Here is a 13,622-nt window from a genome sequence, read left to right as displayed (position 1 = left end):
GCTCAGATGAGCTTGTGGCGGCAACGGGGGGATGTGAATAAAGGGAAGGGTCTCCGCAACCTTCTCTATGACTCCTAGCTAAGGAGCTCTTCTCACTTTGTTCAGACAGGCTGCTGGGGGTCTGGCCCATGGTTGGGACCTCATGGCTGCCTGAGGTTGGATCCAGGCCCTGCTGCTTCTCAGCTGGGTGACCTGGCTTAGCCTGACCTCCCTGGGTCCAGTTGCCCCAACCTTATCCTGCCACTGGTCCACAACAGATGTCCTCAGGTTAGCCTCTTCCCTTGTCAGGCCTCAGCTTCCTCACCTGTGAAACCTCCAGAATTCAGAAGCTCTGGGAGGCCTTTCCTGCTATCCCTGGGATTTATAATGGTCACTCACTGTCCACCAACACTAGCTCTGGAGCCAGCCCTAAATGAAGTCACATGGGTCATTGCAACCAAGTGTCATAGGTGCTCTGAAGGAGGGATGCTCACAGGTGACATGGGCAGCAGGGAAGTCTTCCTGGAGGAGGTGACTGCTGGAACTCATCCATCTACCCTCTCACTCAACAGATGCCTTCCAAGTTCCATGCCAAGCCTGGCACTGGCTTCCAGGGAATAGAGCGGAACAGGTCACAGACGCTGTCCTTGCAGGGCCCACATTCCAGGAGGAGACACAGGGAAACATCAATGCAGGGTAACATGGACCAAAGGGGAGGTGTGTATGGGCCTGGGGGGGCGGGCAACAGAGGGAACTGGTCATCTGTAAAACATGGAGGCTACCCTGGAGGCCCCCTCAAGTCCCTTCCAACTGTGCACATCAGGAGTGTGCCTAGAGTTTCTTCAGATTCTGTCAAGATGCAAATCATCAAGAAAACACGGATTTATCCTCAGCCTTGCCCAGGGCCTTTCTGAACCATCTGAGGCACCTCAGCCTGGCTATAGCAAGCCCCCTGCCAGCGTTCAGCAGACCAGCCAGGGCTCCAGGGCTGCTCTCCACATGGCTGCAACGTGGCTGAGCATGTGGAAGCCTGGTCATCGTCACACATGCACTGGCCACATGGCAAGATGGCCCTGAAGGCTGGCAAGAAACTGTCCTTGTAATAGGGGAGGGGGACAGGCTGCCTAAGATGCTGGGTTTGCTAAAGGGTTTTCATGACCAACAGCAGCCTCAGGGTGAAGCAGTGAAGGGTCTAAGAGCCTCAGCCGGCCCTACACAGGGCTTCCCATAACCTGGGTCCATTGGCCGTGAAGAACTAGTGAGATTGTGGAAGCCACGTTCTCTGAGCACGTGTTGCTGAGAATCCATCCTCTGTGCTTATCGCAGTAAACAGCAAGTCTATCAGGTCTGTAGGATAGGGTGCTCATTTCCCCAAGACTCCCACCCCAGCCCTTGCACAGCCCCATACCAGCTCAGCACCTGTGAAGAAAGGCCCCAGGGAGGGAGACAGGTTTCATCTAAAGTGGAGCTTGCTGTCTGGAGGGGGCTGTGATCAATTACTGGTGTCTGCTCTGGCAAAATGTGGCAGCCTCTTTGCCAGCCCTTCAGTAGGTTCAGTGGAACAAAGGAGAGCCTTCTGTCACTTGTAATTTTTATTGCGCATTCTTGGTAAATGGTCATTTGTGAATGGCACACATGTCCGTACATCTCTATGGGGATATGGACATATGCATATGGCTCATCTAAATAGTCTGTGAGCCAGAATAGCCCATTTCCCAGCCACTTAAGATCCTGGCAACTGTTGGAAAAAGACAAAGGTTCACCCTTTTTCATATACTGAACGGCATTATGATCATCAACATTAACATTATCATGAGCATCAAAACCATCACCATGATGATGATGATTAATCATCACCACCATCATCATTATTACCATCGTCATCACCAATATGGTCATTAGCATCCTCATCCTCATCCTCAACATCACCATCATCAACAGCAACATCCTTGTCCTCATCCTCAATATCACCACCATCACCATCATCACAAGAACAGCAGGTAAAGCTCACACAGTGTGTCCTACATACCGGGCTACGTTCAAATGCTTTATGCGCATTACCTCATTTGGTGCTCATACCATCTCTGTGAAGTTGACATTATTGTTACCTCTACTATATAAACAAACAAACGGAGTCGAGTCACTTGGCCAGGCTACACAGGCAGGATTCAAACCCAAGACACCTGACTCCAAAGTCCATGCTTTAACCACTGCGCACAACTGCATATTGACTGTCTATCCGTCTTCTCAGAGCAGAGAACCACAGGTAGCAATAGCCACTTGCAGAATGCAGTGTGAGAAGCAAGGCCCACCAAACCTGGACTCTGGTCCCAACTCAGGCAAGACCCTCACCTCCTCAGGCCTCCATTTTCCCATCTGTAAAACCAAGGAAGAGAATGAACATCTGGATGATCTCCAAGCTCCCTCAGGCCACCACTGCATGTGACCTGCCAGCCCCTCCAGGTTTCAAAGCCTCCAGAAATTTCTGCATGGTCCTCCTGGGGAAGCTGGTGGAGGGTCTGATGGCTCATGGGGAACACTCCAGCTGGCTCCACCAATTCTGACTGATGACTATTCTCAGGGGTAAGAAAACCTCAGGGTAAGTGGGACAGTGTCCACTCAGGTCCCCAGAAAACCTGCTGGCACTCACAAAGGGTTTAGGGAGTGAGTGGCCAAATGGTCTCAGTTCTTGACCACTTGTCTCCATACTGTTACTAGGACAAGTCCATAGGGACCGACTTACCACCCATAGGACCCTGTTCATTAAAAATTTCTACTGATATATCATTTCAGCTCATGCAGGCCAACCCTGATCCAAAGACCCATGAGGGGAAGGGCAAGGTTGCACCATCTTTATCACCTCCGAGGCAGGCGGCACTGAACCATTTTCAAAGGTCTTCACCATGGTTCAAGATGTCATTAAGTGAGTCTGTTCACACTGCCTCTCACCATCTGCAGCCACTGTGAGAGGAGGTGAGACCAGATGACGGAGATGGTGACAGTGACAGTAATGGCACTGTCGTCTGTGTCCTAAGCGCATCCTATACACTGGGTGCCCATCGCGAGCCAGGCACTGTGACTGGCAGGCCTGAGGCTCGCCACACTGCATTTCTTTCAGTCTTCAGGATGGCTTCTGATGGCGGGTATTTTCAGCCCATATAACTAAAGGGGAAACTGAGACTCAGGGGGGCAAATGAGCACCTAGACTTTCACATCAGAGGTGGGCTGCAACCCAGACTCCCATGTGGCGGCTAGGTCCGTTCTTGCTTTCCTCTCTCATGAGACAGGGTGGCAATGATGCCACGACAAGAACCGAGTCCTCACCCGGACCCAGCACTCCATGCTTCCCTGCCGCCTGCGCAGCCCCCCTGTGGGTAGCTTCAATCTCTGGGGCTCCTCATCTCATGGGAACTCCAGTCTGGGCAAATGAGAGCCAATTCAGACTAAACATTTTCTGCACACCCACACTCACGCTGGGCTCTGCCCCAGGAGTCGGGCGTATGGGGACAAGCCTGAAAGGCAATCTAGGGGCTCCCAGTGGCCTCGAGTTTGATAGTTTCAGTGTGGTGGACCCCCATGCTGAGTCCATGGCCAACTCTCAATAAATGAGCTCATGGGTCAGCGGGAGAACAAGATGCATAATTATCATCCAAAGTCAGAAGTGCTATGAAGAGGGCGCCTGGGGGGCACGGTTGGTTAGACGTCTCACTCCTGGTTTCTGCTAAGGTTGTGATCTCGGTGTCATGAGATCAAGCCCCACGTTGGGCTCTGCTCAGCAACAAGTCTGCTTGAGATTCTTTTTCTCTCTCTGCCCCTCCCGCTTATGCTCTCCCTCTAAAATAAATAAATAAATCTTAAAAAAAAAAAAAAAAGTGCCCAGGCACTTTGGTGGCTCAGTCGGTTAAGTGTCTGACTTTTGGGCAGCCCAGGTGGCTCAGTGGTTTAGTGCTGTCATGGGCCCAGGGTGTGATCCTGGGTACATAGGATCGAGTCCCACATCGGGCTCCCTGCGTGGAGCCTGCTTCTCCCTCTGCCTGTGTCTGTGCCCCTCTCTCTGTGTCTCTCATAGGTAGATAAGTAAAATCTTAAAAAAAAAGTGTCTGACTCTTGGTTTCATCTCAGATCTTGATCTCTAAGGGTCCCCATTGAGCTCTGCACTCAGCATAGTCTGCCTGAAATTCTCTCTCTCTCTGCTCCCGCCGCACCCAATAAATAAATAAATCTTTAAAAAAAATAGAAGCCCTGTGATGGAGAAAAATCCAGAAGCTTCTGAGATCAGAGTAGATACTTAATGTGGCTATGTGTGTATATGTGTGTGTGTGTAATTGTGTAGAAGTGGAGGTATCAAGGAAGGCTTCCCAGAGGAGGCAAATCTAAAGCCTTATTAGGAATTAGCCAGGACACAAAGGGTGGAAAAGCAGCTCCTGGTAAGCAGAAGACCTGAGCTGGGGCTCAGAAACATGGAACAGCCTGGTGTGTGGATGTGTGGCCGGGACACAAGCATGATCCAGGGTTTTAGGAGGTGAGAGACAGAGGCAAGAGCCAGGCTAGAGAGACAGGGAGGGCCCTGGCAGTTCCAGAGGCACATTTACAAGCCTCCTCTTCTGTCATCCTTAACTGAGCCAGTGAGTCTGACTCCCAACTGGGCTCAAACAGAGTGGGGAGCTAAAGCTGAACTCTGAAGGATTTCAGGGAAACTGGCAGGAGACAAAGTCCCCAGGTCTGGGGACAGCAGGAGGGGAAGCTAAGGAGCTGGGCTAGAGGAGGAGCAGATTGGGTCAGTGGTTTAAACAAGCAGAGAAAAAGGGTTGCCCTAGGCCCTCCCTTGCCTGAGCACTGGGCCTGGAGCAGGAGCAGAGGGTCAGAAAGTGGTCACGTAGAGCCTCACATGTGCCACTTGGAACCTCCAGGCCCTGCAAGCAGGGGAGCCAGCCCGGGGCCACCAGGCTTCTTGTTCATGACCTGCTCTGCCTGTCTCCAGCCTGGCCTCCTTCCAGAGGTCTGTGGGTAGGCACCAGCTCCCCACTCAGGCTTCTGGGCCCTAAGCAAGGCCAGAGATGTGGCCAAACCAGGCATGATCTGGAATATTGCCATTTGCCCGGCACTCAGCCTTAAGTAGACACCCAACAAGTGAGACGGATGAATAATGTCAGCATTCCAAGGAGGCAAGGCTGCATCTCCCACAAAGCTCCAGCTCCTGCAAAGCCTTATACAGAAGGGACGGGCACCCATCTTACTCACATGGGTTGCCTTTTTTTTTTTTAAGATTTTATTTATTTATTTGAGAGAGAGAGAGAAAACACAAGAAGAGTGGGGGTATAGGGAGAAGAAGTAGAAGACTCCCCGCTGAGCAGGGAGCCCAGTGTGAGGCTCCATCACAGGACTCTGGGATCCTGACCTGAGCCAAAGGCAGACACTCAAAAGACTGAGCCACCTAGGCGCCCCGTGGGTCACTTTCCTACTACGAATGTCATGCTTTGCAGAAATAAGCTGGCAGGGCTTGGGGAAAAGAAAATGAGATGCTAGGGAGCCATGGAGTGGGAATCCAGAGACCTGGGGTTTAGTACTCGCCATGCTCTGTGGGACCTGGGGGCTTGTTTCTCTCTGGGCCACAGCTTTCCTCATCTGTAAAGTGGGGACAGACAGGGAAGATTTGGATCAAGGATTCTCATCTGGGTGTACATGTGGGTCATGGAGAGAGCTGTTCCCAGTTCCCTAACGATGGGCTTCCCCAGAACCACACAGAATGGCTACACAGACCCTCCCTGACAGATGCTCCCATGAGTTCCAACCGGTTTGGAGAGTCCTGGCTCCAAAGTCAGCCAAGGCTGCTTGTCTGTCTCTGACATTCAGCATGCAGGGGAGGCAGTTTCCAGTGCCAGGCAATCAAACTGATACCCCAGGTGCAGGAAAGAAAGGCTGGACAGATAGATGGACACAGCACAGATCTATGTCTTTGCCCGAGCTCTCATACCTGAGCCAGCCCACAAATGCTATGGCTGGCTACTAAGCAGGTCCCTTGGGGAAGCTACAGGCTACATGGGGTGGTTTTGCTGGTTATGAAGTTAGGAACCTGGTGGGGGGTTATCCCAGGCCTTTACCCCACACATACTCAGTCAGGGACAGAAGGACGAACATATCATTCAGTACCTCATCTTATTTAAAGCAGAAGTTTCAAGTCCAGAGTGAGTTAAGTACCCCAGGACTCCAAACTCCTCCCTCCAGGGAAGCAGCTCAAGTTCCCAAGAAGCCTATGGCCTCCCTCCCAAGGCCAAGTGAGGCCTGTGCTGCTGGCACCCGGGGGGTGGGGGTGCTGGAGACTCAGCCCCTGCTGGCACACCACCGGGCGGGTACCAGCCACACATGGTGGCGGTGGCAGCCACAGGGTCTGGCCAGGAGGGTTGGGCTGGGCTTACCTTCACACTGCCTGCCTTCCCCTTTATAGCCCGGCTTGCAGAGGCATTTGTAGGACTTGGGCGTGTTCTGGCAGATGGCATCAATGTGGCAGTCATCTGTGCCCTCCGAGCACTCATCCACGTCGACTGGCCCTGGGGAGTGGGGGAAACAACTGGTGAGGTGTGGCCTGGGTGGCAGGTAGTGATGGCTGGGTACAGGGAGTTCCTTCTGCCCCCCCCACCTTCCATTGATTGCTGGGGTAATCAATAGTAATAGCCAGCATACAACAATCTGGCACGACGAGTGGTGACTGGCAGCATTTGGGGGGCAGCTACTCTGTGCCAGATGCAATGCTACCTAAATGCTGGCTCCCATTTATTTTCATGACAGTCCCATTAAGTCAATCTATTACTCCTGCTGGAAAGATGACAAAACCAAGGCTTAGGAGCACTGCCAGGAAAGCCTCTCTGTATGTTTTGCTCTCCTCACAAGCACCACTCTATCCCTCCTCCACTCTCCTTATTCTAGAATTCAGAGCCAGAAGAGCTTTGGAGGAATTTAAAGCTATCCCCTTCGGGTTATGGGGCCGGGGTGGGGGGAGGAGAGAACCAAGCCTAGAATGGAGCGGTAAGTAGAGGCCAAGCCAGGAGGCCCAGGGAGGAGGGGTGATCTGACCCCACTCAGCCCCAAGGCTGTGGAAATAGAGGATTCTTCACCTAGCTTCCACACCCTAGAGTGCATCGGCCAACAGGGGAACCACACCCTCAGTGGGGCAGACCTGGCTCACCCATGGTTCTGACCTCCCCATCTTCTCTCCTCTCCACCTCGGAAAACTGGGACCTGGTTCTGAGATCCCAACTTCCAAATTCAAGTTCAGTCTATGTTTTGAAGGCTCCTGGCACTCCCCACCTCCCACCCCAACATACACATATACACCTTTGGGCTGGAATAGCTGTTGGCCAAAGTAATGCACAATAGGTTCTGTGTATCTGGCTCTACACCCATCTCATTCTCTCTCTCTCTCTTTCTCTCATACATAGCACAGAGCTCAAACAGGAAAAAGGACCCTCAGGACACAGGATAGCACAGCCAGAACCTTAGTTATAATATGGGTTACAGATGAGAAAATTGAGGCCCAGAGAGGTCTGTTGTAGATCGGTAGTAGTTCATTAGGGGCAGAGACTGGAGCTCAGATCCAGAGCTTTCTATGTGCCATGTTACTTCCAGTTGGCCATGAATAAGATCCAGATGGATGACAGACAGATAGAAGGACCCAGCAAGGCAGCACCAGGAACCCATTTTTTTTTTTTTTTTAAGTATATGTGCTGCCGGAGCGAGCACACACCAGGAACCCTCAGCAGCCACCCCAAGGGCAATAACCCAGGGGCAGGCCTGGGGAAGTCCAGGAGTGACCTTCTCTCTTCATGACTCCGCCTTACGCTAGACTATCTGGTTCTCCAGACTGTCTGTTCTGAATTACTCCTCTGGCTGGCACCGGGGTTCTAAATCTGTGAGGGCCTCTTTAAGGGAACAAGGCTCCCCTCTAAGTCCCTAAGACTCCAGCCCCTCAAAGGAAGAGAGGTATCAACAGGAAGCGCAACAGCAACACGTCCCCACACATGCACGCATGCACACACATGCAAACACAGCAGGTGGTGTCACTCTTCAGGGTGGTTGTGTCTGCTCAGGTCAGCAGCCCATCCTCTACAGCTGCCCAAAGGAATAGGAGCAAGGGGGCCAGAGCCAGCCCTCAAATGGCCCGGGGTCAGCAGGAACCTCAGGCCAGCAGAACATCCCCTTCTGCGGACTTGACAACAACTGGAATCCCCCCCCCCTGCAGGGGTAGCAAAGCCTTGAGGGCAGGAAGCTAGAGGCCAGGGAGGGCCAATCTGCATCCTTCCAGTGGGGAGGCCCGGGGGCCACTTCTGAGATAGGACCAGCAGGGGGAATGCACTACGGATGCATATCCCAAGGGTCAGTGCACAGAAATGAGGGGAGGGATACTGCCTGGGGTCCTGGAGCCCCTTTTGCACCATATCCCTAATCTCTGACCTAGGCAGGTATCCTCGTGGGGAGGGAAAGGGATGAATGTTAGCCAAGGGGCTGGTGTGTGAGGGGGTGTGGGACACCTCCCAGCACATCTTCTAAACATGTCTTTACATCTTTACTTGAGGGCTAGGGAGAGGGAGGGGAGCCACAGGCCATTTGTGCCCATGGCTGGCCTTGCTCTCTGCCCAGGGCTGGGGACCCCCTACAGAGGGCAGCCCAGCCCTCTCCAGTCATGTCCCTGGGGCTTGCTTTGACTTTGGTTTGTTTCACAGCACAAGGCTTTCAGGGAGTGGGACACAGAGACCGACACAGAGGAGGGATAGAGAAGTGGAGAGAGGCACATACAGAAACAGCCAAACAGGGGTGAGGGATCCTAAGGTCGAAGAGAAACACCTACAGATGCGGTGGGGGCTGTGGGCTACAGGACCCAGCTTCCTCCGCCTCCAACTGCCGAAGAACAGTTTAAATGGCCTGGCATTCTCATTCAGGGTGTGACTCCCAGGAATAGATTCCTGTGCCACCAAACACAGACTTCAGGGAACCCAGCATGGAAGCTGGGGCGGGCGGGGTGGGGGGGTGTCCAGAGAAAGCCAAGGAGAGCAGAGCAGAAGCAGGCAGGTCACCCCCCCACACACACACATACCCTCTTAGGGGAGAGAGGGAGGAAACTCCTCAAAGCTGTGGGACTGTGCTTTCAGCCTTGTGAGAGCACCCCTTTCAGACAGCCAGAGAGTGGGAGGGGAAGGAGTAGGTGCTGGGGAGCTCCCTGTGAAATCCTGGGGCCCCTGGCTGCTCTGCTAGCCTCTGCTGCCTGCCCCAACCCATGGCTGAATGCTCTGGATCCCAAATCCCTGATCCTCCTTCAGTGCCTTCTGCCCCCCCTCTCCTGGGCCTCCCGCCCTGTGTCCCAAGTCTGGTCTCCCCTCACTCTGGTTCCCAACCATCTCCTTCCCTCTGTGTCAAGTCTTTCTGTCCCCCTTCCTCAATTCCTGTCTGACGCGTCTGGTGTCTGCTCTTCGCTTGCCAGCCATGCCCCCTTCTGTCTTTCCCCTCTGTCTGTCTTGCTTCCTCCACCCCCCACCCCCACCCCCCCGCCAGTCCTCTGGTCTCTTTCTCTGCTGTCCCTCGCCTCCATCTCTCCTCTCTCTTCCTTCCCATCCCTTAGCACGTCCGTCACATCTCCCTTTATCTTCTTTTCCTCCCAGCGGCCCATTTGCCTCCTTCTGTCCCTTGGGGTTCCTCCTTCCCTCCGGTCTCCTGGTCTCCTCCCTACTCTCGCGTCTGTCTTTCTCTGGGATTCTTTCTGTGTCCTTTTGTGTGTTCCCTCCGTGCTCCTTCTGTCCGTCCGTCCCTCCATCCACCATCCCCTTCATCCTCTTTCCCTCTAGGTCAGGCCTTCGCCCCCTCCCCCGCTCACCCCCCCCCCCGGTCTCCCCTCCGGGCCTCCTTCGGCCCGCGCGCCCCTCTCGCCTGGGGGAGCGCCCGTCGGGCTCCGGGGTCCCCACTCCCGCCCGCCCGCGGTCCGAGCGCCGGGGCTCCCCTCCGCCGGCCGTCGCGCTCTCTTTCCTCCTCCCGCCTCGCCCTCCCTCCCCCGGGGCCCCAGCCCGTCCCGCCCCCGCGGCGGCCCCGCGGGGAGCCCGGAGCCCCCGGCCGCCAGGCTTCGGGGAGGGGGCGCCCGGCGGCGGCCGCAGAAGTTACTTTGCAAAGAGGCGGGGCGGGCGCGGGGCTGCGCGGGCTGCAGCCCCTCGACGGCGCGGGCCGGGCCCCCCCACCCCGGGCCCCCCCACCCCGGAGCCCGCCGCCCGCCGCCCCCGGGCTTACCTGGGAGCCCGCTGCCCCCCGCCAGCCGCCCGCGCGCGCCCAGGGCGAGCAGCACGCACAAGTGCCAGCGCACGGCCGCCGCGCCCATGCTCGCTGCGAGCCTCGCCGGGCCGGCCGGGCGTGCGGGCGTGCGGGGCGCGGGGACCCCTCCGACCCGCCGCTCGCCGAGCGCTCCTGGCTGCTGGCTCCTCGGCCACCGCTCGGGCTCCCAGCCTCCGAGCCGGCGCGGCTGACGAGCTGACAGCCGCGCTCTCATTGGCCCGCGCCTGCCGGGGGCGGGGCTCCGCGCGCCGCCGGCCAATGGGCGCCGGCCCCCCCCGCGGGGGGCGGGGCGGGCGTCGGGGGCGCCCCCTCCCCTCGGGGCGGGCGGCAGGTTGCGGGGTGGGGGCCGGGGCGCCTGCTGCGGCCGCGGGGTGCACGGTCTCCGCTCGGCTGGGGCTCGCTCCGAGGCTGCTCCCTCCCTCGACCCCCGCGCCCACCCCTGTGCCCCCGTCGTCGAGGGCGACCGCCCCTGGGGGGGCAGCGCTCCCACCGCCCCCGCCCCGGCTCGCACGCTCCGGGGAGAGGAGGGGGCCTGCCCGCCCGCCCGCCCTCGGAGGTCGAGACAGGCCCGGAGACATCCACTTGGAGCCAAAGAAATGGAACTGCTCAAAGCAGAAGTGTGCCCTCATGCAGCCGGTCAATGCTTGTTGAGGCCCTACTGTGTGCCCAGCGGGGCGATGCAGCGGTGGATGGACCAGAAAAGAAGAGATCATGAGGATGGATTAAAAACAGAAGTTCAGGGGATCCCTGGGTGGCTCAGTGGTTTAGCGCCTGCCTTTGGCTTAGGGTGTGACCCCCGAGTCCCGGGATTGAGACCCCCCGGGATTGAGACCCGCTCCCGGCATGGATTCTGCTTCTCCCTCTGCCCATGTCTCTGCCTCTCTCTGTATGTCTCTCATTAATAAATAAATAAAATCTTTAATTAAAAAAAAACAGAAATTCAAAACAAATGAACTTTTTTTTACCACTCCCCAAAAGACAGTGGTGTGCTTGTCAGAGGACAGCCCCAGGATCGGCATCTATCTGGAAAGCTCCCTGAGGGACGATGCCACTTCGCAGTCAGTCCTGGCCAGGGCAGCCCATCTGCCGGCTGACCTCTTAGCCAGCCAAGTTCGATGCCCTGAGTATTCAGGGCCGGGGGCTCCGCAGGACACCGCCAGGTAGGCAGGTGATGGGCTGGGGGCTGGAGGAGCATCACAGTCCTTCCACCCCAGCGCTGCTCTGGCCTGGCCTGGGATCTACACCTGACACCAGTCGGCCTTTGGGCCTGGACCCAGACCCCTGCCCGGGAGGCACAGCTGGAAATAAATGGCCCCTCTCAGCCCCAGGCAGGACGCTTTAAGGGAAGAAAGTTCAGCAAACCCCAAGGCCCATCTCCTTGACAACCACCAATAAGAGCTCCTTTTTTCTTCTGCTCTCCAGGCCCGACTCAAAGACAAGACTTTCCTCTTTTTGTCCCTTCTGCCCGCCTGGGTCTGCGCCTAGCTTTCCTTTCCACCCCAGCTCCCTTCCCTGCCCCCAACACACACACACACACACACACACACACACACACTCCCCTCCCAACACACCCCGTCAGGCACAGACACATGCTCTCACCCCCCCCAACACACCCTCAGGCATACAGACACATGCTCTCACACACACACCCCCAACACACACCCTCAGGCATACAGACACATGCTCACACATACACACACACAGTCATACACATCCTCACAGATGCACATTCCTGCACACACACTCACATGGCCTTCTGTAGATAATCACTGCAGTTCTGGAAAGTTAAATCTGTGTCCAGCCACCCATACTCCCAATCTGACTTCATATCACAAGTAACTCGTGGCACTGGCCTGGTGGCTGAGGCAGAGGGTCCCCAATGTGGGGTACCAGCTATGGCTGTCCAGGAAGAAGAGGCAAAGGAGGTACTACTCTCGGATTCCTCTAAGCCTTAGCCTCATCACTCCAGACATTTCCTTCTAGCTGGTAGCTTAATTTGGGAGACCCTCCCCCTTATCTTATAGGCTTTATTTTGTCCTCCTCCCAATTGTGTGGTTTTGGGTTTCGGGGGGAGAAATCTCATTTAGAAACACACATTATCCTGCCCATCAGTAGCAAGGGCAAGCAATGTGAGTTTGAGGGTGAGATCCTTTTGGAGGGCTCCACCTGACTAGAAACAATGTTTTTTTAAGTGCCTGTGCATCGGGGGCACCTCACACCTGGCCAGGTGCCTCCCAAGCTTGATAGCAGCAGGCTCTGTGCCTCTTGATCAAGGGGAGAATGGGCACAGGGTGATAGCTTTTCTCAGACTGTGGTTCCCACAATCCGGGGGCTGCTCTCACTCATACTAAGTTCTTGTCCCCAGCCTGCCCCCAGGAAGGTGTGCAGATGGACAAAACATTGTTCCTTTCAGGAAGACATCGTGGTCTGTGCAAAGGAGCCAGGAAACAGGAGACAGGGTGGGATGGGGATGGATGGAGAAAGGACACACTTGTAAGTTCCCACAAATGCACGAAAGATGGTGGCAGAGAAACAGGTGGTTACTTCTGCTCCTGGGGTGGTCAGGGAAGCATCCTAGATGCCAGAGTTGGGCACAAAGTATAAGAAGGAGATTTTCCTGATGCTCAAGAGAATGTGCTGAGGTCCACTGAAGAAGGTGAGGATCAAGGGGTCAGTGTTCTCGAAGTACCTTAAAAACTGTAAAGCACTGGGCATGTGGGATGGTGACATGGTGGAAAACTGCCCACAGAGATGGTGGCATCTGTGAGGTGGGCCTGCCTGGTGGGGTGAGAACATGTATGCCTGGACTCCAGCAAGGGGTACCTCAGAACTTCTGGAAACTGAGTCAGGAGACTGGAGGCTCAGGGATGACTCCCACTGTCACTTTGGGAGGGAACACTTCATGGTTCCCCATCACCTTCCAAGCAAGCCCGGAATACTTTGTGTAGCTAACAAGGCACCCACGGCAGTGCCAGCCTCACGTCACCACGGGGGAGCAGGGCCCCAGAGACATCCTGTTCCCACACCCCTTGGCCTCCCTTTGCCGGGAGCACCCTTCATGTCCTTCTTCACAAAGCTCCCCCCTTCTCCTCTGCCTACACCCTCAACTCCTGTCCTGTAGCCGGGCGTAGGGCCTCCTCTGGGCGCCCCCACACCTGGGGGCTGCCCCAGCAGAGTCTGGCTCACCTTGGGCTTCCCGTCTGCCTCTTCCCAAACTGGGGGTTCCTGAAGGTGGGGCTCACACCCCATCTGCATCCACGGCCACAGCTCCCAGCTGGGGCCTAAAAAATTATTGTTGAATGAACAAACAGAAAGAAGACAGACTTCACTTAACC

The 13,622-nt window shown here is 55.8% G+C and overlaps 1 protein-coding gene across 2 annotated transcripts in view; it reads right to left on the bottom strand.

Moving 5' to 3' along the window:
• The window catches only part of SCUBE1 (signal peptide, CUB domain and EGF like domain containing 1), a 135,390-nt gene extending 125,047 nt beyond the window's left edge, over positions 1-10,343 (bottom strand). For both annotated transcript variants that reach the window (XM_077914200.1, XM_077914202.1), the window contains exons 1-2: positions 10,246-10,343; positions 6,396-6,527 (exon numbers count right to left, since the gene is read on the bottom strand). In XM_077914200.1, coding sequence (XP_077770326.1) covers positions 6,396-6,527; positions 10,246-10,333 — 220 coding nt within the window. In that variant the 5' untranslated portion in view covers positions 10,334-10,343. The remainder of the gene's footprint in view (positions 1-6,395; positions 6,528-10,245) is intronic.
• Between the last annotated feature and the right edge of the window lie 3,279 nt (positions 10,344-13,622).

Source organism: Canis aureus, chromosome 11 (assembly GCF_053574225.1).
Source record: "Canis aureus isolate CA01 chromosome 11, VMU_Caureus_v.1.0, whole genome shotgun sequence".
In the NCBI taxonomy this organism is placed as follows: domain Eukaryota; kingdom Metazoa; phylum Chordata; class Mammalia; order Carnivora; family Canidae; genus Canis; species Canis aureus.
The sequence above is the reverse complement of the archived record's forward strand: the minus strand, read 5'-3'. Positions and strand labels throughout refer to the sequence as shown.